Source organism: Polypterus senegalus, unplaced genomic scaffold (genome assembly GCF_016835505.1).
Source record: "Polypterus senegalus isolate Bchr_013 unplaced genomic scaffold, ASM1683550v1 scaffold_5616, whole genome shotgun sequence".
Classification (NCBI taxonomy): domain Eukaryota; kingdom Metazoa; phylum Chordata; class Cladistia; order Polypteriformes; family Polypteridae; genus Polypterus; species Polypterus senegalus.
Window position 1 is genome coordinate 29,702 of NW_024382917.1, and position 27,752 is coordinate 57,453.

At 41.9% G+C, this 27,752-nt stretch overlaps 2 protein-coding genes across 2 annotated transcripts in view; one reads left to right on the plus strand and one right to left on the minus strand.

Moving 5' to 3' along the window:
- niban2b (niban apoptosis regulator 2b) overlaps nt 1–16,243 on the plus strand; it is a 31,075-nt gene extending 14,832 nt beyond the window's left edge. Inside the window, exons 5-14 of the mRNA XM_039742992.1 lie at nt 1,348–1,515; nt 7,576–7,691; nt 9,320–9,424; nt 10,192–10,354; nt 10,443–10,630; nt 10,710–10,865; nt 11,527–11,643; nt 13,556–13,663; nt 13,846–13,957; nt 14,076–16,243. Of these exons, the coding sequence (XP_039598926.1) occupies nt 1,348–1,515; nt 7,576–7,691; nt 9,320–9,424; nt 10,192–10,354; nt 10,443–10,630; nt 10,710–10,865; nt 11,527–11,643; nt 13,556–13,663; nt 13,846–13,957; nt 14,076–14,758 (1,916 nt within the window). The 3' untranslated portion in view covers nt 14,759–16,243. The remainder of the gene's footprint in view (nt 1–1,347; nt 1,516–7,575; nt 7,692–9,319; nt 9,425–10,191; nt 10,355–10,442; nt 10,631–10,709; nt 10,866–11,526; nt 11,644–13,555; nt 13,664–13,845; nt 13,958–14,075) is intronic.
- A 79-nt stretch (nt 16,244–16,322) lies between these two features.
- Nucleotides 16,323–20,168, minus strand: slc31a2 (solute carrier family 31 member 2). The gene is made up of 3 exons (XM_039742993.1): nt 20,059–20,168; nt 19,220–19,418; nt 16,323–17,867 (listed from the first exon to the last, which is right to left on the minus strand). Exons 1-3 carry the CDS (start codon nt 20,123–20,125, stop codon nt 17,699–17,701), a joined length of 435 nt encoding a protein of 144 aa, XP_039598927.1. The 5' UTR covers nt 20,126–20,168; the 3' UTR covers nt 16,323–17,698.
- Nucleotides 20,169–27,752: the final 7,584 nt, after the last annotated feature.

Consider the following 27,752-nt stretch of genomic DNA (forward strand, 5'->3'; position numbering starts at 1 on the left):
CAAAATTATATATATATGGATGGATATTCTGTACTCCTTAAACTGTCTTTGTTGATGTGGACACTCGGATCTCTTTATGACTGTGTTAATGGACATTCCATGTCTTTTACTCTGGATATTTTTCTATTTTCCCATGACTGCCCATGCTTTTTCTTTAGATTTCTTATTTCTGGTGCTGAACACTCGGACCATTTTAACTGCAGATTTTCAGCTGTGTTGTGTTGAGGTCCTAGCCAGTCTATCACTGTGGACATTCATACCCTTTAACTGTGGGCATGTGCCCTGTTCTTCTTGGGCTCTCTGTTTCTTTCCTGTAGTTTCCTCTCTTTTTCTTTTTTCTGCGCTGCCTCTTGTCTTGATGGTGATGGACATTCAATCTATTCTTCTTTGGACTTCTATAGAACATGAGAAACTTGACAAACAAGAAGGCACCATTCAGCCCATCACGCTTGTTTGTTTTAAGCTAATAGCTAAACTGTCCCAATATCTCATCCAGTCATCTCCTAAAGGTTTTTAAGGTTTCTGCTTAAACTACATGCCCTTTTAGTTTGTTCCAGATTCCCACAGCTCTTTGTGTAAAGAAGTCCTTCCAGGCTTCAGTCCTAAATGCACTTTTCCTTAATTTCCAGTGGTGTCTTTGAGTATTTGATTCTGCTGGATCTACTTTATGAATGCCTTGAATTTTTACTATAACTTCATTCTCTTTCACTATAGGCAGTTCATTCTTTTCTGGTAATTTTCTCCATGTCTATGCCTTTGATGTGGGCTGTCTCTCTCTCTTTTTTTTTTTTTTTGCATATTCAATTTAATTTTTTTCTCTACTGCTGGACATTGCCTCTCTTGCACTGTGGGTGGTGTATTCCTTTACTGCAGAATGTATTTTCTATTTTTCTGTGCTTATGCCCCTCTGCTTCTGGACATTTTTGTGTTTTCTTGAGAACTTTTAGCTACTTTGTCCCTTTACTTGTAGGTCTTCTGTCCTTTATACCACAGTCCCTTTTATTTCTTTGCCCTGATCAACTGTTCTTTTCTGTTATTCCACTGTGTCCTCTGTATTTTTCATCTGTTTCATTTCTGGTCACTCTGTTTTTTTGCTCTTCATACTTTGCCTGCTGTCCTGTCTCAGTCATTTGTTTTCTGGTGGAGGTTATGAATAGAAACATCTTGGGAATCTGAACAAACTGCGGAAACGCCCTCATCATCTCAAAGTGGTGCGTCCTGTTTTTCAATTTGCAGTAAGCATGTGGGCTCCCAGGATTCCTCTCTGGGACACTTTGCAATGCTGTGAGCTCTTTGAAGCTTCATTCCTGGACTCTCACCGGATTCTTTTTTTTTTAACTTTTGCAGGTCTCAAAGTGAAGGCGAGCAGCTCCCCTTACCTGAAGTGTGCCACTCAGTTTCCCATTATCCTCTGGCATCCTTATGCCCGACACTTCTACTTTTGCGTCATGTCAGAGAAGGAACAGAAGAAATGGCAAGCTGTCTTTCAAGACTGTGTGAGGCACACCAATAATGGTGAGGATTGTGACTGAAAGACACACTCATAGATACACAGAGGTAGAAGGTGTGCCAGAGCAAGGTTGGCTCTCCTCACTTTCTCCATTCCTTAGTCCTGCTGGTCTTCTCTTGGTTTACCCACATGTCCTGATTGCACTCACGCCATCTTTAACTTTTTTTTTAACTTGCGGTGGAAACAAAGACAGGGACACTTTCAAAAGTGTTGGCCCTACAACCCTTGGTAAACCCCATTTAATTAGAAAACTGATATAGAGAACAACATAAATAGGGAGCTAAGGATCCTAGGCTATTTTGCCAGGAGCATTACACTGCAAATGAAATCTATCTCCATAGGAGGACTTGTCTAATTGTGAGAAGGGCCCAAAATAAACACTGACTTTCAGTTATTCACGTTCTTAAAGTTTATAATGGATGATCCAGAAGAGGCAGTGGTTTTGATAGAGAGGAGGTGATTTCAGGTATCCAGGGTCTTTTCTTTCTTTGTTCTTTAGAAACGGAGAAACAAGGTGTTACTGACTATGTTAAATTAAAATCCTTCCCCATCATATTTACCTGTCCAGAGCCAGAGGTGTATTCCAAGGCTCGTGCATGTGACATAGCCTATCATTCATTTTCTGATAATTAAAAAGCATATTAACAATAATAACAGAGGTGTTGCCAATAAAATATTATTAAGTTTTGATTACAGTGCTCTATGTTTATGGCTGTGTGTCTTTTACCTGTGCTGGTATGCATCCTATAGCCACTCTAAACGAGCCCAGTCTTTGTGAAGGTGCCCTGTGATGGACTGGTATTAGTACCCACTCAAATGTTGATTCTTTCTTGTTAGGTTGGTTATGGACACTCATAATCCTGACCAGGAGAATGTCAGTGTCCAACCTGCTTAATCCATGTTAAGATCATGGGGAGCTGGGGGAGGTTGGGGTGCAAGACAGGAAAAAACTCTGGCCAGTCTAGCATAGGGTCCACACACACACACACACATATATACTTACATTGGAGCCACTTTGAAATTGACAGCCAAAGCTTTACACCTTTTGGAATGTGGGGTGAGCACTGGAGAACTCGGAGAAAAAAACAATGCAGTCATGAGGAGCACATGCAGACTCTGCATAGACAACATCTAGGCATAGGGTTCAAAGCTAAGATGCTGATCTGTAAAATAGAAGTGGTAACCACTGTGTTGGGCTTAGAAAATAGAGTTTGAAGTAAACATCTATGGCTATATAGGAACTCATAAATAAATCAGTACAGATGATCTAGTTCTTCCTGATAACAACAGCTCTGTCCAAGTTCATTTTTGTAATCTCTAGCTTCTTTATCCCTATGTAGTAATAATAGTCAAAGTGTGCACCTACAAGCTTTATCATTCACAATTTACGAGGTGCACGGGACATTATAGAACTTGTTCATTCAGCCGTCCATCATCAACGCTGCTTTATTCTTTTTGGCAATTTTTTTCATTTTTGTGCAATTCATTAAGTTAATAAATATCTTGCTATAGAGCTACAAAAAAAAAAAAACAATGATGCCATTCTTCCTCTCAGAATGTACTACCTGCTCCAAAACATCAGGATACACTCCACTGCAGCAATTCTGTATTGGAATACAAGTCTTCCAAATTACATGAATGATTCCTTTTTTCCTCCATCTTTCTGATAGTATACTTCATGACAGGCTGCAAAAGTAAAGTATTTTATAGTTGTGTTCAGCAGACCATCCCTACAGGATTGTGTGCTTGAGGACTGAATGTAATGGTTTGCATTGAACTATAAAATAGGAAAATCCTTAAGATGACTGCTGTTACACTCAAGATTACATTCAGGGAACAGTCGTGTTTTGCAGCTTTTGTGTACTTGTAGAATTTAGGCCTGTCATGTCTGCTTAAGTCCTTAACACTTGGAGAAATAAGTTTGTTATAATGTAATTTTTATATAACAGTTTACATAAAAAAAATCTAATCTAAAGATTACAGCAGCACTGATTAACAGGAATAAATACTTATTTAATGTTACTGAATGTTATCAAGTGAAAAGCCAGAAGATGGTGGATTCCAGAAACGTTAGAAAAATATACCTGTGTCTTAATTCCTTTGGTATGCATGGCATGCTAAATACTAGGTGACGTACTTAAATGAAATCTGATATACAGACCCCACCGCCATCAAGTAGGGACATCTTCACCTTATTATGAGAATACTCTCATATTTTAGCTGCAATTTAGACATTCTCCTCACAAAGAGCTTGTCAGCATAATTCCCACAGTGACTTTCAATCTTTAATCTCTGTGCCTCACCCTTTCATGAGATTCATGTTGTCATGAACCCTACAATTACTCTTGGTCCATTTTGGCTCCACCTAGTCACTTGGTCCTGCAGATTCCATTGGCTTTCCTTGCCTCACCGACTCTTTGGTTCCACCCCCCAAGTCATGCCTAAACACCTTGTCCCTGTTGGCCCTCTCAGAGCGGAGACTTACTGTGGCTTGTGTTCTCTTCTTCATAACTACTTCTTTAGCTCTGTCATCCTTGACCCATTCCCTCTTAGATATGCCAACATGAAGCTTTCAATGGCTTTCACTCTCTTGGACCTTTAGGTTTCACCCACTTCTACAATCCTCTTGATCCTTTTGTGTATGTCAGCATAAAGCCTGCCGTAACTTTTGGTCTTGTAGCTCTAGTGACACCCTCTTGCTCCCTTGAACGTGTTGTGCCACTTTGTCCAACCTGCATACTCTAGGTCTCTGGGTCCTTACAACCATGCCCACACTCATTGGAAGTGTAGTACCCCTTACTCGGACTTGCCTGACGACTTGAATTCTCTCATCTCCCAATTTCTCAATTGTACATGTTGGCATGAAGCTTAATTGATTATTGTTCTTTTGGGCTTCTATGGCCCTTTCTGCCCTGACCATTCCCATCCCTACTTAACTCTATTTCTTGTTTCACAACTACATGTTACTTTACTCTTCTTCTATTTCCAAGGTTTATTTCACTCACTTTAGGTTTCTGTTTATAGTCAATCAACATCCTATCCAATAATATTTCAAATCTGTTGGGCATTCATTCACCCTCCCATTCCATTCCACACCCACCGAAGTCTTCACTAGGTCATACTGACCCATCTCCTCCTCCCCCCGATCCTGCCTCTTTTTCCTTAAAGGCAGACAGAAACTGTACAGTTAGCCGGCCAAGATTTCCTATCTGCTGGAGGAGGTGTTAGTAGACTGAGGTCTCTAGGTCAGAAAATGCAACTCTGAATGCAGGATGTGTGAAGGATCATTCAAAATTACTGGTGACATGAGCCCTTAAAGTCAGATGTTGTAGCCCTCAGGGTAGGATTTTTTATTAGTAGTTGGTTCAAAGTCTAGAGGTCAGAATTGAGGGTTATCAGAATGAGACTGCAGATCAAGGAGTGGACATTCGGCATTAATAGAGGTATTTGCTACAGAGGTCACCAGACTTGCTGTATAGAGCTAGAATGGCAAATACCAGGGAAGTAAAGTCCAGAGGTTAGAGGCCAGCAGTGAGGATCACCAGAAGTAAACTGGGGGAGGACCTGCTGCCTTCATGCTAGAAATCTATAGGGTCAATGTCCAATTGGCTGATCTCAGGGTTGGGTGTGTACACATTTGTAAAGCTGATAACTTAAATCTAAGGTGGCAGCGGGGTGACTGACAGCGTCTACAGTTGAGGTAAGCGTCATTCTAAACTTTAAGATTCCTTCAATGGGAGGGGCAAACGTTACCTTGTCACTGTGGAGACAACAATAAACAGCAATGGCTTTCTGACAGTGATTGAGGTTCTGTGGTTGTCCCTCCTGTATGAAATGTCCTTTCATTGTTCCCTAGAAATTGGGTGCATGTAGATTTGCTTTGTCATGTGTACCATGAAAAATCTGAATTTTTTTGGCCCTGTTGCTTCATTCTCCAAGTCTGAAGTTAACAACCTTGCAGCTGTCCACTTCATATTGTCCACCTGGTTGGATGCATTGTTGCATAGTGTTAGTGGCCTCTCAGTACATTATCATAACACTTAGCGACTTCAGGTTCTGGTGAGGAAGTGAACTTCTGAAGAAGTTCTCTCCCCAAAAATAGTCTTTTCACTAATTCAGTGATTACTACACTCACAGCCTAAGGTTATCATGAGCTTCATCCTGAAGACATTAATTCACAGTCCATACACTTTTAGAAAAAGGCCTTCTCTCCTTAGGAAATTACTTTTTCTGTTTGACTATGTCATTACCCATTAGTGGCCTAGGGCTGTTTGCACTCTTATGTTAATAAAGCCTTGCCTGTTCAGAGCTTAGGTCGTCCTTAACTACCAATGTGCTCACTTCCTGCCTAGTCACTTGGTTCTCTCAGTATACAGGCATTGCTTAACTGCTTTTTCTATGCGCTGTTCCCTCTGGACTGACACGCTGCCCACGTGGTACCTGAGGTTTTGGCCTTCTTACTTGCTTGCTGGTAAAACTATACTTAGCTAATGCTTTGTCCATTCTCTGCCTAGTCTGCCTTCAACGTTTACTCTGCCCGCTTGCTATAAATGCACTGATCAATTTCTGTCCTGCTCACTCATTGTCCAGGTCCTTCTCAGCTGTCACATGATCAACTTGGTGCCCAGGTTATTCTTCCTTACCACAGGGCCCTCCCTGACCCCCCTTCATTGTTGGCTCAGCATGGCTTCTTCCTATCTGCAAATAGTGCTCATTCAGGTGAATCGTTGACCACTGCCTTGCCTATATAGCACTGCCAAGTTCAAGAGTGCCCAGCTTTGTTTTTGAGGCAGCACAGCCATCATAACAGTAGCCACTGCCGTGTTTGAGAGAAGCCGCCCTGAGGATTATTATGCACATCATTTCCAGTAAAACCTGATTTTTTAACAAAGTTAAAACAAGTTAGTTGGGATTGTTTTTGGATGAGCTTTACTTGTAACAGCATGTGCTTTCAACTGGCACCTTAGGCAGTTGGCTGTCGGGGTGGTGGTGGTAGGGCTCTAAGCAGCAGGGCAGCATAAATCTAGACTACGCACTGGTCACACTACAAGGCAAGTATTTTGGAGCTGGAGTAACCCACTTTATACATGTTGTCACCAGTCCTGGGGGATGCAAGGTTAAAACAATGCTTGGCACAAATAAAAATATCCTGCTTCCCGGAGGCGAAAGGAATGAAAGCCTCTAGTGTTTGTGTTGCACACAGACTCTATTCTCCAGAGCAGCTGCAATAGTTTCTCATCAGCCGGGCCAAGAACAACAAGCAGTGACTGCAGCAGCTAGCCATTCGCACTACACCAGGTTCAGTAGTGAAGACAAAATAGTGCCATGTTGTACATCTACACGGGTGCCTGTCATTTAGCTAAATATCCTCCTGATCCTCTTCAGATTTCAGGGTTTTTGACAGTTGATTACAGGTCTACTTCACACCTACTTGGCATCAGTGTTACATAACAGATACATGGCACTATGATCTTCTAACCTGTTGTTCTCTCTGTCACTTAACTTAGTGTAACCCTAAGCATTACCTACCAAGTACTAAGGGATCACTGTTACTCGGCTTTTTTTCTCATGATGTGATTTGAAGCTTGCACCACTGGAACCTCTCTCTCCCTGATTGGTATCTGTCTCTCCCATGGAATCACTGCCACATTGATCTCTCTGTCATCGAGATGGAAGTCCATTTGACTTCACCTTCCAGCTGACACTTGAGTAGTTAAACACCACTTTGAGTTTAAATAAGTGATTTCCTACCTTGCTTCCAACTCCAGGGCTTCTGTTTTGTTGTTAAGTGTTGCTATAGTGACTGTCTAGTGACTTCCTGTTCGGTGACACTAAGATCTGTGAGTCATGATTGTCAGGAATACCCCTCTGTGCATTTCTTCATATTTCATTTGAATTTTAATCTGACACTTCTTATGTTGGTGTGCCTGTTGGAGGGAAGGGTGTGGCTGGTATCCACCATTGTTGCTCCTGTTCACCAGTGACATTTGTGACTATACTTAACCACCTTAGAGAAGTAATTTTGGAGCGTCAATCCTGTAATGATATGTCTGTCTCTTGCCCAGGACTGCCCGAGGATGATAAAGTGAAGACGCCAGCTTTCACTGATGCTGTCCGGCTCTATCGGCAGGCCAAGGATCAATATGGCACCTGGGACATGATGTGTGGAAATGCTGAGCAGGTGAGGGTATGCAGTGAGAGCCACCAGTATGAGCTGAGATACATTTTGCAGACAAGTCAGAATTTAGAGTGTAAAGTAGATAATAACCAGTGAAACTTCAGCAGTGAGGATTAAACAGAAAAATAACAAGAGCAGCAAGTACCCAATTAAAAAACACAAGTCAGACCTGGGCACATGGTGCAGAAGATTGCTCCGTGCCACTAGGACATTAACTATAGATCGGAAATCCTGGGAGAAAAAGGGTTCTCTATGCTCACTGGCTACCACCAGGGTGTTTGGACCAGCATTTTCCACTTGCTGAAGTGGCCGCTTCGCTACAGTGCCTCTGAGCTATTTCCGCTGATGTGGTTAACTGAAAGACTGGAGTGGGCGATGCCCAGATGTATGCATTGCCTCATACGCCGGAGAAACAAACTCTTCCCCCATTCCCCCCCCCCGAGTCATGGCAGCCCCGTCCACAGCCTACACTGCTTCCCTTTCTCTCTGCTGTATTTTGGTTCTTAAGTATCACCGCATCCCCCTCCCCAACCCCCACCCATCTCTGCAAGCCTGCCAGCAGATTCCAAATGACTCGCTCTCTCATGTAACCTCTCCCCTCCAGCTCAAACTCAACCCCCCCAGCCTGTCTGCTCTGTGCACATTTTAATCGTTGCCTGTCTCTTCTGCTTTCTCATGCCGTTACTCTAGTTCAGGGATTTTTAGCTTCTAAATCCTGCACTTAGTCATTACTCCTTCTCAGCACAGCCCTCCTGCCTGCTTCTCACTCACTTAAATGGAAGTCAAAGCTCATGACAAAATCCTCCCTGAAGAGAAATATGAGGGCAGGTAGGGGCTTGTTGCAGCATCACGACCCCGAGCAGGGGTCCACATTCCTGCCTTCCAGTACCTGGCTGGTCCATTTAATCTCTACTTCCATTACTTGTCTTGGTGCATTGCATGCTTTTCTCAGGTCCTTGACCAAATGTCTCAAATTGATTAGTCCATCACATTTTGATAGCCAGCCATATACAGGACTCTACACCACCACCCTGCTCCACAAATCATCACACCACACACACTCAACTCGCGTTCTCCTAAACCATCACAATTTGACACCTAGCCACTCACCAGGCACTCACACTATACCCTTTCGATACGCTTTCTTCACCAGTAGCCAATGTTCTCTTCCAAAAGTGCTTCAAGTTTGAGTTCTTGCCATGTGACTATTGCACGTCTTGGCACAGGAGCCAAAAAAGCACGTGGCCCCTTGGGGGGTGGGTTTGTGGCTTTGTCAGCCGCTTCAGACTGGCCAGTGTCATGTGAGGTGGTGTTTGTGCCTATAGCCAGGGAGTGGTGCACTTGACAACCAGCAGTGACAATGGAAAGAAAAGGGGCCTTTGAGCTCCTAGATTCACCATAGTGCTGCCACCCTGCCCCACCACCACACTTAACAAATTCCTTGCGGTCAACTGAGTTGTTTTTGGATCTCGTCAACCTTTCAGCAGCAGTCAGCACAATATTTGCCTCCTCTTCATATTATGATATACAAAAGCGGGCAGGTCAAGGCTGGCCTGCCACTTAGGGGCAGTAGATCATCTCAGGCTTTTTTGAAGGGTTGTTAACTGCTTTTAATTCTCCCATATCTACAGATCCTGACCAACCTGGTGATGGAGGAGCTCCACCCAGAGCTGAGGAACCTCATTAGCCCACGGTTAAAGGGCAAAGTGCAGGAGCGGCAGAAGCACTGGATTCTGGTGAGTCAGGGGATCACTTCAGGTTCAGTGGGCATATTGGGCTCACTCCAGTCTCTCTGGAGCCAATGGTAGACATCATGTTTGAAATAAGACTAGTGTCCAGGGAGGCAGCAGGAGATAAACTGTTTGGATTAAGACTTATATCCTAATGAGCCACTGGAACACATTTAGGTTGGATTAAATTGGTATTTGGAACCATTGGGAGATACCTTGCTTTGGTTAAAATTGATCCAGTCAAAGGTGCCTTACTTGGAATGCTATGAAATTGGATTGCTTTTCATTGAGTCACCATGAAATACCCTTCTTGGACTAAGGTTTGTTTTTCTGGAACATATGGAATGCTCCTTGCTTGGAAAGAGACTAGTTTTCCTAGAGCCACTTGGAGATGGTCTACTTGGATTGAATCTAGGTATTACAATATGGATGCCATGCTTAGATTAAGATGGGTGGTCATGGAGCTGCAAAGAGATGCTATACTTTAAGACTGGCATTGCTGGAGCTGCTGAGTGACCTCTTTGCATATGAACAACATTTTTTGAAGTGTGTGTGCACCCCAGCCTGCTGCTCTGTTCTGCTTGCATTTTCTTCCAACACCCCAATCATTTTCAGATGTCAATGGCCACACTACCATGAGGAGAGCTGTTGGCTGGGAGCCATGATTAGTGCTGGTGCAGAAGCACGGAAGGTGCTATAGATCTAAAATGACTTCTTCGGCATACCCATTCTTTAGTTGACACTAATGTACTGCTCCACCTAATGTCTTTCAGATTTCAGATGCTGTATACCGCCTGGTACAGACCCAGACTGAGGCACAGTATGATGCTGTCCTGCAACGCTGTGAGTTGGGCCGGCCCCAGATGGAGAGCATGATCCGTACTGACATGGACCAGATAACTGCCTCCAAGGAGCACATCTGTAACAAGATTCGAGGTACACAGAGAATGTGGACCCTTTTAAAGTGAGAAACCCCAGCTCAACATCTAGTATCACATGCTCATGTATATCTTTCTTCCCTTAGCCACTGTACTTCCCAAAGCAGAGCTCTGTGTTCGCAATCATGTCCAGCCTTACATCTCCTCCATCCTGGATGCCCTAATGAGCCCCACTAGTCGTGGCTTCTTTGAGGTCCGTGACATTTTCTTCCGGGAGCTGCTGGAACTGAATAAAAATGTGGTGAATGAGGGTGGCCAGGACAAACTAGGAGAGGTGAGTCTTAGGTGTCACCTTCCTTTAATCAGGATTCAGCGTATTGACGTAATTAAATGTTGGGTTTTTCGTTTTTCAGTATATGGAAAAGATTACAATGTTAGCTTACCACCCTGTGAAGATGCATAGCTGCTACGAGAAGATGGAAGAGTTGCAACTTGAAGGACTGCAGCAAAGGTTTGATGTGTCCAGTCCTGCAGTGTTCATCCAGCGAGCTCAAATCCTGATGAGAGAGGTGGGTGGTGTCCACTCCAGGAAGGGTTAAAGGGCTTCAGGGGCTGATTCTGTAAAATGTCAGTTCCGCATTCCTGGGAGGTCTTTAGGGGTCACAGGAAAAAGTCTTTTTTTAGATCCGCTCTCTCAGGGCCTACCAGATGTTTTATAAGATGCATGCAGGCCTGTTGCAACACTGGTGACCTCTCCCTCTCCCGATTCATACTCACAAATGCAACTTGTTTACTTTCTTCTAGTAGCCCTCAATGAGAACTGCACATTTTCACCTAGAAAAATGTTTATCACCCATAGATAAAATTGATTCATCTGATAGAGGAGACCCTGTACTGCCTTTCATTCATTTTCACAGCTGCCTCATCAGAGAGGCATTGCTGCCCTCTGGTGTTTATCAGTTGTAACTGTAGGTGTTTTACTAAGGTGTATTGTTGCCTTTTTTTCTACCACCTGTTTCACACAACATTACTCTTTCACCAGAAGCAGTAGCAGCTGCGCAGCTAGATTTCATATCTAGGTGTAAAAACTCCTGAAAGACATGGGTTTGATGGAAGCAACTCATCTTCTCAGTTTGTGTTCTTTGAACTTGTGTCATGAACACAAGGTTGGACTAATCTAGTGTGTTAACTTACATTTCTCTTTTTACATTTCTCTTTTCCTTTCACTAGCAAATGGACAATGCTGTTTACACATTTGAGCAGCTACTTCACCAAAGTTTGGAGTCCACGCAGGAGAAGGACGAGCTGTGCAAGCTCATCCAGCGCATCCAAGAAAGGGTCATTAAGGTGATGAGCGGTTGGGGACATTTCAAAGACTTAGCTGACTCCCTCTCTTTTATCACTTTTCTGAGGTTTTGTGCTGGCTCTTTCTTACACTGATTCCTTGCCAGTGCCTTAGGTTGCTCCTCCTGGACCAGCCCCTGTCTTTGCATTGGATTTCATTTCCTGCTTACCTCATTCTTGTATAGAACAAGATTTCTTGTTCCAGCTGGTTAAAGCTGTCTCCAGATTCTTTTTAACTGCATGACTCTGATATCTTAAAATTCAATCGTTAATACATACTTTAATCTCTAACTTGGCCTCAGTTTTGCCTTCATTTGGCAACTTGGACACAGTGTTGTGAAAAAGTATTTGCCCCTTCCCAATACCCTCCCCCCCCCCCCCCCCCCATTTTTATATATTTTACACAAAATGCAATATTAGAGGAAGGGAACCGTGAGCACACAATACAGTTGTTAAATTTTCACCTTTTATTTAAGGAACAACATTGTCCGAAACCCTTATCACACATGTGTGTAACTAAACACTTCCTATAATTTTAAGTCAGTGTCGAACAATTTCTCTGTACTTTTTCTTTGCAGAACTACCATATTTCAGGCACATTAGTCGGTTTATGAGCGTAAACAGCTTGTTTCAGTCCCAGCAATGGCCTATCTTCTAGTTAGGATTTTAACCATTGAGTCATTATCCTGCATAACCCATTTATGCTTCAGGTCATAGACAGATGACTGGACATTCTACCTAAGAATATTTTGATAAAGTGCAGTATTCGTGGTTCCTTCAGTAATGGAAGCCTACCAGGTCCTGAGACAGCAAAGTATCCCCGCGCCATCACATTTCTACAGCCCAGCACTATGCATGATAGTACATTATTCTAAAAGGTTTGGGGATCATCCAGGTGTTTCTTTGCAAATGTGAGAAGACCACTGATGTTAGTTACTGTTGGATAGAACTGGGTTTCATCTTGCTGCTCTTTCATAACTTTCATTTTTACTTTGTCTCTTTTTCTTATTGTGGAGTCATGAACAGTAAACTTAGCTGAGGTTAGAGAGGCTTAACATGCTTCACATGTTCCTCTGAGATCCTGACTTTTTGAATGTGTCCCTTGAAATAAATTTGGCAGACAGGTCTTGTCTAGGAAGATTCACCACTGTTCCAAAAGTTCTCCATTTAGTGATTATGGCTCTCACTGTAATGCAGTGGAGTCCCAGAGACTTTGAAATGGGTTTGTAACTCTTTCTTGATTGGTTTCAACAACTTTTTTCATCATTTCTTTCGGAATTTTCTTTGTTTGAAGCATGATTTTCTTTTGGAAACCTTGTGGTGACTACTTCACTCTCGTGGAATATGGTGAGGTTTAGATTAAACAGGGCTGGCTGTAAGTAGGTCAGCTGAGTCTAGACATCAATTAACTTAGGTAAGCTGATTGAGTGAGGAACTAATGGAAGGAATAATGGAAGGAATTACCTTTACACACTGTCAAATACAAGTGTTAGATCAACGTTATTACTTACTTAAATTATTTAGCAGTTTAGAAATGATATTATGTGTTTACTCCGGATCCTTTTATATACTGTATCCATATTGTCAAAAGATCTGAAGCCATTGATTGTAACAAATATTCATAAAATATCAAAAAGGGGCAAATATTTTTTTCACAAAACAGAATCCTGTGCCTCTTGGCACCATAACTCTACTTTAAATCTAAATTACAAAGTGAGAACAGTGATTTTATGTTTGTAGTGCCACTTATGGTGATCCTCCATTGGCTTTGATGATATACTTCTTTTTTTTGATATTGGCCCTCTGTTAATCCCCAGTTTCCATGAGACAGTGGAAAAGGGGCGACTATTTATTCTTAGTGCTAGTAGAGGACATTATCTTCTGAACTAATGCTTTGGTGGTTCTGTCCTCACAGAAGTATGACTACGACAGCAGCACTGTCAGGAAAAAGTTTTTCAGAGAGGCCCTGCTGCAGATCATCATTCCTTATCTACTGAAGAAGCTCTCCCCTACTTGTCGGCAGGTGAGCAGATACTGAGTGACCTGTCTTGCTGGTTTTACATTGTTGATCTTTTTTGGAAACTTCTGAATTGTATGTAACATCTTCGTTCAATTCCAGATAACGGAAGTGCAAATCTACAGTCCTTTGGGTTCTTTGTGATTCATGGCCCTGCACGCAGTTATCACATATTGTTTTCTTCACAGGAGTTGCCCAAGTACCAGGAGTTTATCTATGAAGACTATGCAAAATTCATTCTACTAGAAAACCTTTTTGAAGAGGTGGTTCTTCAGTCTGTGATGAAGGATATCATGCTAGGTATGTGCTTAAGCCTGCTGCTCCCAATTCTTGTCTGGCTTTGATTCCCCAGAATGTTCCCCAAGGTTCCAGTCTTCCTCTGAATGTTCCCTAAGGTTCTTCTCTTTTTATTTGACAGCGGTGAAAGAAGCAGCAGTCCAGAGGAAGCACAATCTATTCCGAGATAGCATTGTCCTCACCAACAGCGACCCAAATCTGCACCTGCTTGGTGAAGGTCCACCTATTGATTGGGGTGGGGAGTTTCCAATAGGTTCTACAGAACCCGATGCCCCTGCATCAGAGAAGCGGCGTCGAATGAAGCAAGTGGTTTCCATGATCCAGGATGAGGGAGCAGTCCAACTGCCTAATGAATCCTGCATGGAGGTCCCAGCAGAAAAGGTCATCCCAGAGGAGCAGGAGGGTGAGGTGCAGAACACAGGCCCCAAAGCCACTGAACAGGAAGATCCCAAGTCCCCTGACAGTGTGCATGAAATCAGAGACTTAATTAACCCAAAAATCACAGTGGAGAACACTGTCCCAGCTGGTGATCTCTCCTTACTGAACAATGGAACTGTAACACAGGAAGCCCAACAAGCAGCATCTGTCAAGAAGGAAGAATGCCAAGAGATTCCCTCAACTCATTCCACATCACAGCTTTCCTCTACACACCTTGACAATGGCTGTCAGTCACCAGCCAGCAAAGAGAACGAACCCAACCCAGCTCACCTAGTTACAAGTGACATCAGCAGCAGTCCAGCCAAAGATGCAACAGTAAATGCTTCCGGTGACAGGAAGACTAGAGAGGAGGATTCAGTTAACTAGCCAGGACGGCGGGTACTGACTTTTTAAAGAGACTACTTCCTGAAATAAAACACAGGATGCATAAAACAAAAACCTAAAAGTGGAAAATAGGAAGGCTTCACTGTAATTTGCAATTTTATCCTTTTTTTTTTTTTTAAGAAGAGCACCCAAAGCTAGCTGCCAGAGACACCATTACACCACTGGCACAAGGTGCTTGCTTATATTTTGGGAGGCGTTGCTTCTCATGCTGCTTCTGCAGTTAGACAATTGTGGCACTCAGCCTTTTTCATATTCAGTTTTAATTGACACAGAAGGGGCACAACACAGAGCTCACGATCTGTCCCAAAACTGAAGCAAACACTCACCCCAAAGTGCACAAGGAGCTTTACAGTATTGATAGGGTGGTCTAAATGCCTGGACAGGTCTAGCAAAGCAATGTTCCTTTAGGGTAAATGATGAGGGCCCTAGTCAGGGAAGTGTTCTTATACTGCCTAATGTTTCCACAGAGTATTCTGACAATACAGACTTTTGACTAGCGGACAGTTGGGCATTGTACATTACAAATGTCTTAAGTTTTTTCTAGTGGAAAACTCTATAGTTATCATTATGTTTTTTCTTATCATAAACCCTGAAGGTTGACTCTCATTTGAATTTAAATGTTGAATGGAAAACCTACCATGGTTTGACGCTGGATTCTATTGGGTTAGAGGTAACCAACACAGGGCACCCCCGAGATGAATAGGCATTACCTGCCTTACGGATGGCATGGTAGTTTGTGGTTTCAAACACTTCCTCATGTATTTTTCACCATCCTTTCCTAAAGCAATCTATTATGAACACAAAGTCACCTTGTGGAATTGTCACATAAATCATCCAGAAGTATCTTATGGATGATATGTAGGCAGACTGGCCCCTGTCCATTCTCCATGGCCATTAGTAGTTCTGATGAATTCTGTTTGGGTTTTGTGCAGCACCCAGAATATCACAGCCAGAGTCACTGAGTTTTAAGGTTCCGGTTCATCTAGGCATGTGCCACAACTGTACTGACACTTTTCCTAATTAATTTATTGCTTTCACTTATTTGTGTAGAGCGGCACTCAGGGGAAGCACAGGTGTGCATCCTCTCAGCAGCAGGGGTCTAGAAAAATAAAATGGTGCCAACAGCTCACAAACATCAACACTGTCGACTTTTTAAAAGACAACAACTCATATGCAACAAGGATGGTGTTACTGGCAGACTCTGGCCACCCTGTTGGATGAAGATGTCACGTACTGCTTGATGCTGCATCGCTTGCTTGTTGTGGAGCGCTGCAGAGGGCCCTTGTGTGTGTTCATATTTAAACCGCTCACTTTCTGTGTGTGTCTGTAAATGTCTCTGCCTTTTATCCATTGTTGTGTTGCTGTAAATCTTTCTATCTGGCCCTAAAGTATTTTATTAATTATCTGAAAGTTGAAGACTTTTTTTCTGTTTATTGAAGATAAAATAAAAGTTCAATGTTTGTGTTGTGTCAGGGTTCTGCTTGTGCAAAGGGGTAAGTGGGTGTTGAAGGACTGGTACCTGTAAAAATGTAAAGAACACCGGAGATGGCATTAAAAATAATTATTTATTAATCACAGTAAAAAAAAAAGGTTCAAATTGTGTTGCATGTGCAGAATAAAGTCTCCAGGATCTGGCCAGTTCTCATCCAACATCTCTTTGCAAATAAGCAGAGAACAAGCAGTTGTATTTTTTACCCAGTATTACATTTTGTCTGTTAAAAATACTTCTGCAGTCAGGGCATGGACTTAAGGAGCAGGAAGCAGTGCATAAGAAGAGAGAGATATTAGAGAAGGAGACCTTCCATAAAGCTTTTGGCCAACATGATAACAGGGCATTTTAAGATAGTTGGTAGTTAGATGTGTACAGAAATCGGGAAGAATTATTGCCTTGTATATAGGAATCAGTGAAGAACTAATGCCTAAAATATGAAGTGTCTGGGCAGCATGCTATGGGACAGTGTGTTCAAAGCTGAAATAGATTAGAGGAAGTAACAAAAGGAAACAAGAAATGCTATTCACCAGATAATACATATCAACTGTTGACATAATCTCTTCTCTTCTCCACATGTAGGCATTAAAGAAATGTGTAAAGGTGGTGTTAAGCTAAAAGCTATGTGTGCAAAGTTGTGTGAGTGTTAGTGCATAATAGCTATCATTCTGTGCCTTGGGGAGCCCATTCTGTCATAATGAATTTATGTTGTAGGGTGTAAGGGCAGTGGGTGTGGGTAGAAGAGTCCTCTGTGTTCTTCTGCTTAAACCCATGCAACATAAATTATCAGTCTGCTCGTTTATCAGTCCTAACTATAGGAGCAGAATTGGTATTTCTCATGCGAAAGGCACTAATGGCACATTGAGGTATCTGTTGAAGCACAGTTCATTGCCTGGAGGTAACGCTGTGCTCAGCCGTTTGCATTAGTCCAGAATTCTAATACTGGCCAATAGTTAGGCAAAGTGAAATATGGAAAATGAGAAGTTAAGAAATATATATTTATATATATTTTCTTATGAAAGCCCATTTCTAATGCTTCAGTAGAAATTGTGAATCTGTAGTTGCATGATTTTTTTGAGGGGGGGAGGAATTTCAATTTCCTGCAGAAGACCTTCCTAGTAGCAGCTCACACAGCAGCTCGCACATTCTGATGTATGCTTCACCAGAAACGTCTTCACTTAACACATTAATCATACCTGTTAATACTTAGATTTGGATAATGTTATTCTGAAAAATCATATGAAAGATTTGCTTGTTAGTAAGATTTTTGGAGACCATTTCTTCAGTTCATCATTATGTTTTAGATTCTCCACAAAGCGTGGGGGATTTGCATACTAATGCCCCAGTACTGCTAGTTTAAAATTAAGTCTAGTCCTCTCATTTCCAGTTATAGTTTGCTCAGCCTTTATAAGTCCATACTTAAAGACTCCTCCTCAATTCTTGGTAAGCAGGGGGTAGCCAACAAAATAGCCAATTCCTGACCCTATAAGGATACCAAGAAAGATCCAGACATTGTAGGACATCACACACAGCATCAGCATATAGCTGATGATTACTTGGAAAATGTGGATAAGACTCTGCACTGCATGGAACAGAAGCCACCTGAAAAAAATAAAAGCTACATGTGAAATCAGTTCAACAACATGCTGTCCTTTACAACTTGGGGTCCATCATTAATATGGTTACAGACATTGTAAATGCCTAATTTAAATTCTAGCAATAGATACCACCTCATAAATCCCTAATGATGCATACATTTCTCTAAATCTTTGACCGATGTTTTTTACTGATTCAGAGCTTCAATCCATTGTATTACACTAATTAGACAAACATGAAACACATAGAACTCTCAAGTTTGTTTGATGCAATTTAGAGTAATGGTGGGGTCTACTCTGGCAGCAGTGGGCACCAGACTTATAGGGCCAACGCACTCCACATTCACATACATTGGCATCAATTTAGAGTTGAGAATTAGCCTAACCAGGATGTGGGAGAAAAATCCATGAAGACAATTGGGGCAACGTGCAGCTTACACATGGATGATGATTAGGCACAATATTTGACTCCAGTGCTCACCACTGCTGCTACATGCATATAACACAACAGTGTTTCATCTTTTCCCAATGTCTGCTTTAGACTTGGTCAGCACAGATAACCAAAGTTTATAGCAACACATGTGATATAGATCAAGAAGTACAGAGTTCTCCAAATTCCACTTTAATTAAACCTACCACCTTAGAAAAGCATCACCATACTGTTGCTTCAAAAATCAGCCTCACTGTTCACTACTGGTTCACAGCATCTGAGGCTTCTCCTGCCCACTGTAAATTGTGTCTCACTAGTCTCATGGTGATCATGACTTCTATTTAATAGTCAAGCTAGGTGTTCAGGCTGGTGTGAACTTCTTCCAACCCTCTCTGGCAGTCTACCTTACCTTCTTCTGTATATTGTAATGATTTGGATTATAAAGATGACCATGAAAGAAACTGAAAACACAAAGGAAGGCTTTCTTGGAGCAATGATGAGGTGCACCAGGAGTCTTTTCCCAAAAAGCTAAATGCTGTTTCTTTCCCAATATTCGGTACTTGTGTACTAAACGGATGGCTAGTACCCTTTTCTATTATCGTGACACAAATCAGATTTTCGTTTTTAACATTAGGCACCCAAAGGGGACATTAATATTAGGGACCTATAGGCAACTATGCTCCACCCCCACTAACTTTAAGGTTAGTGTTTGTGGTTGGGGTAGGTCAGTCTAATAATTTAAACGCCAAAAATTAAGCAACCGGGGGCACCTCCCCCAAGGAGCCCAACACTAGAATGGATAGGAACTGCCACCCATGCCGTTTAGTACACAAGTATCCAATATTCAATGCCTTACTAGTGCTGATGTCATATGACCTTCAGGTGTTCTAGAAAAGGAAATAGTACAGATAAACTCTGTGCCTTATTACCTGTTCTTCCTACTACCAGGTGGAGGCGTCATAGGTTCTGAGGGTTCTGAAGCTGTGTCTTCCAGAGTTTGTCGACTTCCTGATACAGAAACAGCAGATGACTGTGGTGAGGACTTGTCATTCAAAGTTATTTTCCAAATTTTTAACAGTTCATAGAATACTGTTAACATCAGGACGATGAATACAGAAGCCACCATTCCTAGAGAAAGAAAAAACAGTTGGTAACATACACTAAAAATGTATACCACATATCCTCACAGCACGACTTCTCGACTAACACTCTGCTTAAGGAAACTGACATGTGCTCAGTTCCATCTACTTGGCTTTAGAGTCTGAAGTTTATGACTGAAATGAAGTAAGGACGTCAGTAAGCCACTTGCCAGACAATTTCACTACGGTATGCTTTTTTCATAATTTGTTTTAGGGTTTACTTAGAATTTGCCTGTTGGATTCTTTCCCAGCTATAACAGAGTCACAGAGACAAATAGCAAATGTATATCTTCATGGACTTTCACAGTTAAGAAATATATTAATTAAATGTGAATGAAACCGCATCACTTTATCAACTGCAAGTTAACATTAACACAATAAGGCTAATACTGCTGACTTTACAGGATTGTGCCATGTTATCTATGAAGAACTAACATCTAAAATTATCTTGTTGCTCATAATCAAATTTAAATCCAAATTTACAATGTATAGAACAAAATGACTGAGATTCTCCTCCTACTTAAGTGTTCAAGGGAATTGCCAGCATCTTCTGGTTTATAAAGGCAGTCATTTTTCATGCCAATTTAAACTCCTACTAATATTAATAAAGCATATTTTAAAAAGATTACCCCCAGGGCTTTGTACATTCCAGAAGTCAAACAGAAGTGTAACATGTTCGGACACTGTGAAGTGCATCTGAAAAAAAGGAAAAACATGTTAGGAGGTTAATATTAGGAGTCCCAGAGTTGTTACGGTTTCATCTATCTCTGGTCACTCATCTAGAAACACGGATGTCTATCTTCTGCCACTATCTCTTGGTGTAAAAGATTTCTAAGGAAATGATCTGCCGGGTTTCCTTCATTATCCAATCTCGTGACCAAAAGGAATAACCATAAGTCACATACTCAGAAGAAGCACATATTGGTTGGTAATAATCACATTGGAGGTAAAGGGTCTCATTATTGCACTGCTTCTCAGGTCAAGTTAGATGTGGGAGCATCATGAACTGGTACAGTGCATTGGCACACCCACCACATGATGAAACAGCTAAGGATCCCAGTTGGCAACCCCCAAGGCAGACATGCAGTCCAGTCCCACACTGCAGAAATGACCCTCTATCTGCCGCAGCCAGGTGTTACCTGGGCATCCCCTTGGAGGATCCTGTGAGTTAGATCACCCTCGAGGAATCGCGCCACATGGCCGTAGTGCCATAACTGACGCTCCCTCACAACCCAGGTAATGTGCTTCATTCGTGACTCCATGAGCAACCGCTCAATCGGCACAAAGTCAAACCAGTGGTACCCAAGGATTTTCCGGAGAGACACAGTGCCAAAGGAGTCCAGTCTTCGTCTCAGGTCATTGGATAGCGTCCATGTCTCGCAACCATATAGCAAAACAGGAAGCACCAAGACTGTAAAGACTTGGACTTTTGTCCTTTTGCAGAGATATCGGGAGCGCCACACACCCCTTTCCAGCGACCTGATGGCTATTCCCAAAAGGTCATTACAGGCATGGATCTTGGTTTTTCTCCAGGACACTTGCAAGCCCAGGCACTTAGGCCAGGTTTATACTTCGTGCGACGCGACACGTGCTCCAGCGGATGCTACTGCTACACAAGCGTTGTACTGTTTACACTTGCTGGCATACTCTACATAAACCTGGAAGATTCCACCAGGTTGCAGTGCGAGATATCATCACGGTGAGAAAATGTTCGGCTTTGCTGTGTTGTGATTTGCCTGAAACATCCATTAAATTCTGAGGACACCTTGCAACAATATCACTGAAAAGGATATTTAATGATTACATCCATCAATTTTGGGGGTGTGCCCATTCAAGCAAGCATCAGGCGCAAGAAAGAAACCAAATCCCTGGATGGGGCATCAGCTCATCGCAAGGTGAACACAAGCACATACATACACTAGCATCATTTTAGCTCACCAAATCCCCAAAACTTCATGTCCTTGGAAGGAAACTGGAGCACACTGTGGAAACCCACAAGGAAAACATGCTAACTCCAGGCGGGGAACACACGGGGGGACATGACTCCCTGCGAGGCAGACTGTGCCACCACAACATGTAATTATTATCAGTATTCGTTATTTAAATGAAGTTAATGACTTTTCTGTAAAATTCATACACACTTTAATGCATTTCATCATGAAAATTATATCAAGTATAAATCTAAGGAGTCTGAATGTGCAGAGAGCTGGATAATCATAAATGTAATGTGTTCTGTGCTAGCCACTGTTATCAGTTCAGTAGGAAGCCCCAGAAGCATGTAGCGATTAACAACTGAGTCGGTTTTAAGATGACATTTATGACAGTCTGCTTTAATGATAAAGTAAACTATAAGGTTAAAGTGGACATTTCAAGATTAAAGCCGAAATTTCCACTTTAATTACAACATAGACCTTTTCACCATGATCTGCTTCTCGCAACTGAAGAGGTGGTGGATGCTTGCCAACACAAACGTTACCTGGTAGGTAACCACCCATACAATCAGATTGTGATTCAGACTACGAATGCCATGAATGTAATTACCCCAATCTACATGCTGTCAAATAAACGAACCACACGCCGTGGCGCAACGTAAAGGGCGAAACACGTGTCACATACTCTTTGCATTATTTAACAGTAAAACTATGCAATATATATATATATATATATATATATATATATATATATATATAGCATTTTTGATGTAGGTAGATCATTTCGACCTGGTCATTTTAAAAGTAGCTCGCAAGCCGAAAAAGTGTGGACACCCCTGAACGAGATACATGTACTTATATGACAGCGTAAACTGCTTGTAGATAAGGTTAGTCTTTTATTGGTGTTAACATATTGCAGTAGTTTTATTAAAAATAAGTGTCAGTCATTCTAAAACTGTTCACATGTGAGATGCCCGTGCACTGTGTGATCCCCGGGATTCCCGGGAATGACATGCGGGATTCCTGAATTCCTGGTAATGGATAAACCCATCCGGGAATGGATTCCCTATATGTGAGACTTTTAAAATGCATTGTGCCATTATGTTGGGGAATATGCAACACTTGAATATAAAAGCACCACAAAAGCATTTGTTTGTCAGCATTTTCTTCACCACATCAAACCATTCATTAAACATCGAAGTGCACACATTAATCCCGTAGGATCCACAAAGCAGCTTGCTGTCATATGTAGATAGTAACCAGAGACTCTGATGTCACATTCCGACTTTTATCACACTGCGAACCCCCGTATTTTAGCTAGTACTGCAACTCACGCACGTCTCACGTTAATTTCTGAGGACGTGCTCAGAGCACACGTCAAATGAATGCTAGGAATGTGTGGCAGCCATGATGCATGTGCGTACACGTTCTGAGCATGAAGTATAAACGAGCCTTTAGACTCCTCACTCAGTCTCTTGAGCTCCCCAATCAGTCTCTATTGACTCTGCGAAGATCACAGCATCGTCAGCAAAGTGGCAAAGTCAAGATCCGTGAATCTTTTTTCACCAAAAGATGCCCCACAGCTGCTAGACCCCACTACCCTGCCCAGCACCCAGTCCATGCAACCATTGAACAGAGTAAGAGCAAGAACACACCTCTGATGAACCCCATAATCAACTGGGAAAAACACAGAGGTTCTGCCTCCACTCTGCACAGTAATCACAGTGCCAGTGTACAGGCCGGCCATGATATTCAGCAGCTTTGGGGGGATCCCTCAAAGTCTCGGGATGTCCCACAGGGCAGCTTGTTCAACTGAGTCAAACGCTTTATGAAAATCAACAAAAGCTACAATGAGAACTCTCAGTGCCAGGATGCGGTCGATAGTAGACTTCTTAGGTGTAAAACTAGACTGCTCTAGTTAGTATGAGGTGAGCAAGTGATCATGGATCCTACTGAGGGATGACCCTAGCAAGGACCTTATCTGGCACCGTGAACAGCATTATCTCCCTGTAGTTGCCACAATCCAGGCAATCATTCTTCCCTTTCCAGATAGAGATAAGTCCCATTTTCCAGGGAGATGGAAGTACGCCTGTCACCCAAATGGAAGCAAAGAAATCTTGAAATGCCAGGAGGACAGCCTCACCACAAGCCTGGAGAAGTTCTCCCCAGATACCACAGATCCCTGCCGCCTTCCCTACTGTCAGGTGGTTCACTACCTATACAATTGCAGTGAGACTGGGTGGTTCACAGTTAATGTGAAGATCTGCTTCTGAAATAATTAAATTCTTAGAGCTGTTCAGTCATTCTCAAACCAAACAAATTCAACAAATGATTACTGGAGGACTGAAGCCTATCCTGACAGCAGTACGCATAAGGCAGGAAACAACCTCAGAGAGGGTGGCAGTTTATTCCATGCCTCGCTCATACACTTGCATGTACTAATTTAGAGTCACTAATTAACCTAACAAGTACCACACTGAGACAGGGAGAATGTGCAATAACAGGGAACACAATTCAAACCCCCTGGACAGAGCACCAGTTCAATGCAGTGCAAAATTACCAGTTAACATAACAAATAAATATTTGTAGATATCTGAGGAAATCTCTTGTATAAAATGAGATAATAATAATAATAATGCATTTTATGCACATTGTAACCACAAGGGGGCACCGCTGGAGCCCCAAACCACAGAAACAATATTACCCAGCACAATTCTGGGTTCATATAAAATGTTTGTATTTGTTACCAACACTTTTCAAACAAGCACCAGACAAAATACTCAAAAACAGATTCCTTTCCTTCTTCCACTTCCAATCGAGTGTTGCCCACTACATCCCAACTCTGACTCCTCGAGGTACGGCTGCAGGCTTCTTTTAAACTGGAACCAGGACTGATTCCAGCATCGGTCTTCCGGAGCACTTCTGGGTCAGGTGGAAACTGGGGTAGTCCACCCACGGCAGTGTTCCCTTGCAGCACCCAAAGACCTCAACAGGGTTGTACTTCTGGACTCCAAGTCCCATGCCACCCCGCAGGTGTCTCAACTAGGTTTAGTCTGGAGGAACACTGCCATCTGCCGTGTGGGAGAATGAACTGCTCCCGGAACTCAACCAATTCATTTATCATCCTTCTCTCTGTGCTGGGATGAAGAATGTAAGGAATTCCAGCCAGGTTGAGTCTCATCTTCCCCTGCCTATCCACTATGGCCTTCCGACCAAACAAGAAATCATCCTCCATCCTGGCCAGGATGTCTGTCTTTCCTCATGGGCACTTACAATACAATGTGCAGAATGCATACATACAATGACGGAGTGCTTGAACTGAACTCGGTATGTTGAATCAGTGAAGAAGCGGTAATATACATTACACCATTGTGCCGCCTGCTTATAAAATTGATACTATTTTTTCACATTAAATAGTTTGGTGAAGTGAGAACCGATCCTAACAAATGTTCAGTTTTGGAAATTATTGCCTTTATATTCTCTAAAGAAATGCCTAATGTATGAGCAGATATTTGTGCAACATCACTGGTAGCCAAATGTGGATAGGCCCACTGGAGTGCTTAGCCCTTGTGTTATCAAACAGTACCAACTGCTGACTAGCATGTGAGCCACCAGTCATTGCATAGAGATTGCTCATTCACCACTACTGCCTGCAAGGCGACTGCTTACTTTTAGGAGTTAGCCAGAGCTTACACAGTGATCACATACTGCTGAAAGCAGGGCAAAATATTTATGAACACAGCACAGAGATCAGACAGCATGATGATTAATTTTTTACCTACATGTACAACACCCTAAAAATGCAAGAAGTTACTTGTATCCTTTAAAGATTGCCAAGGCAGTCTAAATGCTGACATTTTACAGCTTTGTTAATCAAGCTGGCATCAATGCTCAGTATTAACAAATGGCTGTAGTACAGAAGGACCTACAGTATATGACCACCATCCATTTGGAGTTAACTTTGTGTGTCACTGCAAAATTCTAAATGCGTGACCTACTGCATTCATATATACAAATCATGATTTTGTTTTTACAGTTGATCAATCTCGTTTTTGGAATTAACACATTAGGAATTTCTGAGGTTATCAATCTGTCCAACACCGAAGTGTACATTTCAAAGATAAAAAGTATACTGTAGTATACACACAGCATCATTCCTAACTTTTAAAAGCCTACAATGGTGTAAGGAGTAGTAAGATGTTATATAAGTTTATGTCAGCTTGCTGTTTTTACAGTATTTCAACCAGAAGTGGTCTCGTCAGTTCTCTGCACACCCGTTCCTAGTGTCATGTGGTTTGTTCAAATCTAATCTATGAGGCTTGAGGTTAAAAAAAAAAGAAGAAAATAAAAAAAGAGGAATGGGGTTGTATAATTAAATTTATTGAGCAATTCATCCAGAAAGTTTTCATAGCTGAAACACTTCCTAATTGGTAGTCGAAGTTTAAAGTGCAAGATGGCTATTTTCAAAAGATGCTTTGGAATAAATCTTTCACTCACTTAAATTGTTTCGAATATGACTTGCCGTGGACGGCCGGGGCTTTGCTTGGCCAGGATGCTGCCAAGCTGGAAGGACCAGGGCAGCAAGCGTGGTCAGAGCGTTGCCTCCCCCAGAGTGCAAGATGGCAGCCCCTCTGGGTTGCAGTGGTGCCTAGGACTCCTGCAGGGCTTCATGGGAGTTGGAGTTTGGTGCAGCCCTGTTGGGATCCATGGGCGCCGCCAGGGAGTGCTACAGCTGCTCTTAAGCCCATATGGGCAATTCTTTCATCACAATCGGAAATGCTGCTAGAAGTAGGTCATCAAGCACCTGGAGTACTTCCGGGTAACGTATAAAAGGAGCCAGCAGACACTACTCGGGCGGGGAGCCAGAGCTGGGAGGAGGGAAACAATGCTTGACTGGAGGAGTGAAGGAGGAAAGAGAAAGAGAAGAAGAAAGTATTGTGTATTGTGTTGTTGTGCTTAATGGGACTGTGTTATACTTGTGGGAATGGGGTAGACATTGCCCACAAGTGAAGAAAGAAAATAAATCATTTATGTTTTTATCAGCGTGCCTCCTGTGTCTGTCTGTATCGAGTGGCTGCTACGCCCTCTACATTTATCACAGACTCCATCCTGCAATCTATTTTATAATCTTGCTTTCATGTAATACACTGCACCAATAAATAAACATGAACTGCTTAGACGAGCCAACAAGTAAACTACTAGAGCTGGCTTCATAAGCCATGCCTGAAAACAACAAAATTAGTTTTCATATTTTTGCGTTAAGTGCAAAGATCACAACAGTATAAGCAACAGCACAGGGATTTCTAACGGCAGGGGTCTCCAACTCCAGTCCTGGAACATTACTGTGATATCAGGTTTTCTTTCTAACACTTTCTTAATTAGTGACCAGTTTTTCATACTTTTTTTTTTTAACTTTATTTCAATTAATGTGATATTTGAGACTCAGACCCCTTAATATTTTCATGTTTCCTTAATTATCAACCAAACAATAATGAGATACAAAATAAGCCAACACATGACTATCATATAATAATAGAAAATAAAGAATGGTGAAAGTCTCTGTAATGTTGATATGCTCAGGTCCATAAAACATTCTGATGGTTTCTTAGAAAAAATAAAATTCACAGTTTTGGAAATTGCTGCTGTCGCAGAAAGAGATCACCAATAAAACCATGGAATTAAGTAAGGGGTTTAATAAACAACAAGAATCGGCTTGTAATTAAGAAACTGGTTGGAGCAAAATTGGCTGGAGTTTGAGGTCCCAGCTTAGCTGGTCATCTGTTGGCTTGCTTCACATCTCATTTCTGTTCAGGTGCAATTTAAGTAAAAAAATAAATCTTAATCTTTAAAAAAACAAGTCAATCAAAATGAAAGGGAAAAGAAGTCAATTAGCAGTAAAAACTGGTCACTCATTATGAAAAGCGGAAAAATGAAAACCTGCAGCCACTGTTGTGCTCCAGGATCAGAGCTGAAAGCCCATGCATGGTAAGTTGCAGCAAATTATTAGTAATTTAAATATTTTTAAGAAAATACAATGTTATATATTTTAATAGATTAATTACACATACAGTGCATCCGGAAAGTATTCACAGCGCATTACTTTTTCCACATTTTGTTATGTTACAGCCTTATTCCAAAATGGATTAAATTCATTTTTTTCCTCATAATTCTACAAACAACACCCTATAATGGCAACGTGAAAAAAGTTTACTTGAGATTTTTGCAAAATTATTAAAAATAAAAAACTGAGAAAGCACATGTACATAAGTATTCACAGCCTTTGCCATGAAGCTCAAAATTGAGCTCAGGTGCATCCTGTTTCCCCTGATCATCCTTGAGATGTTTCTGCAGCTTAATTGGAGTCCACCTGTGGTAAATTCAGTTGATTGGAC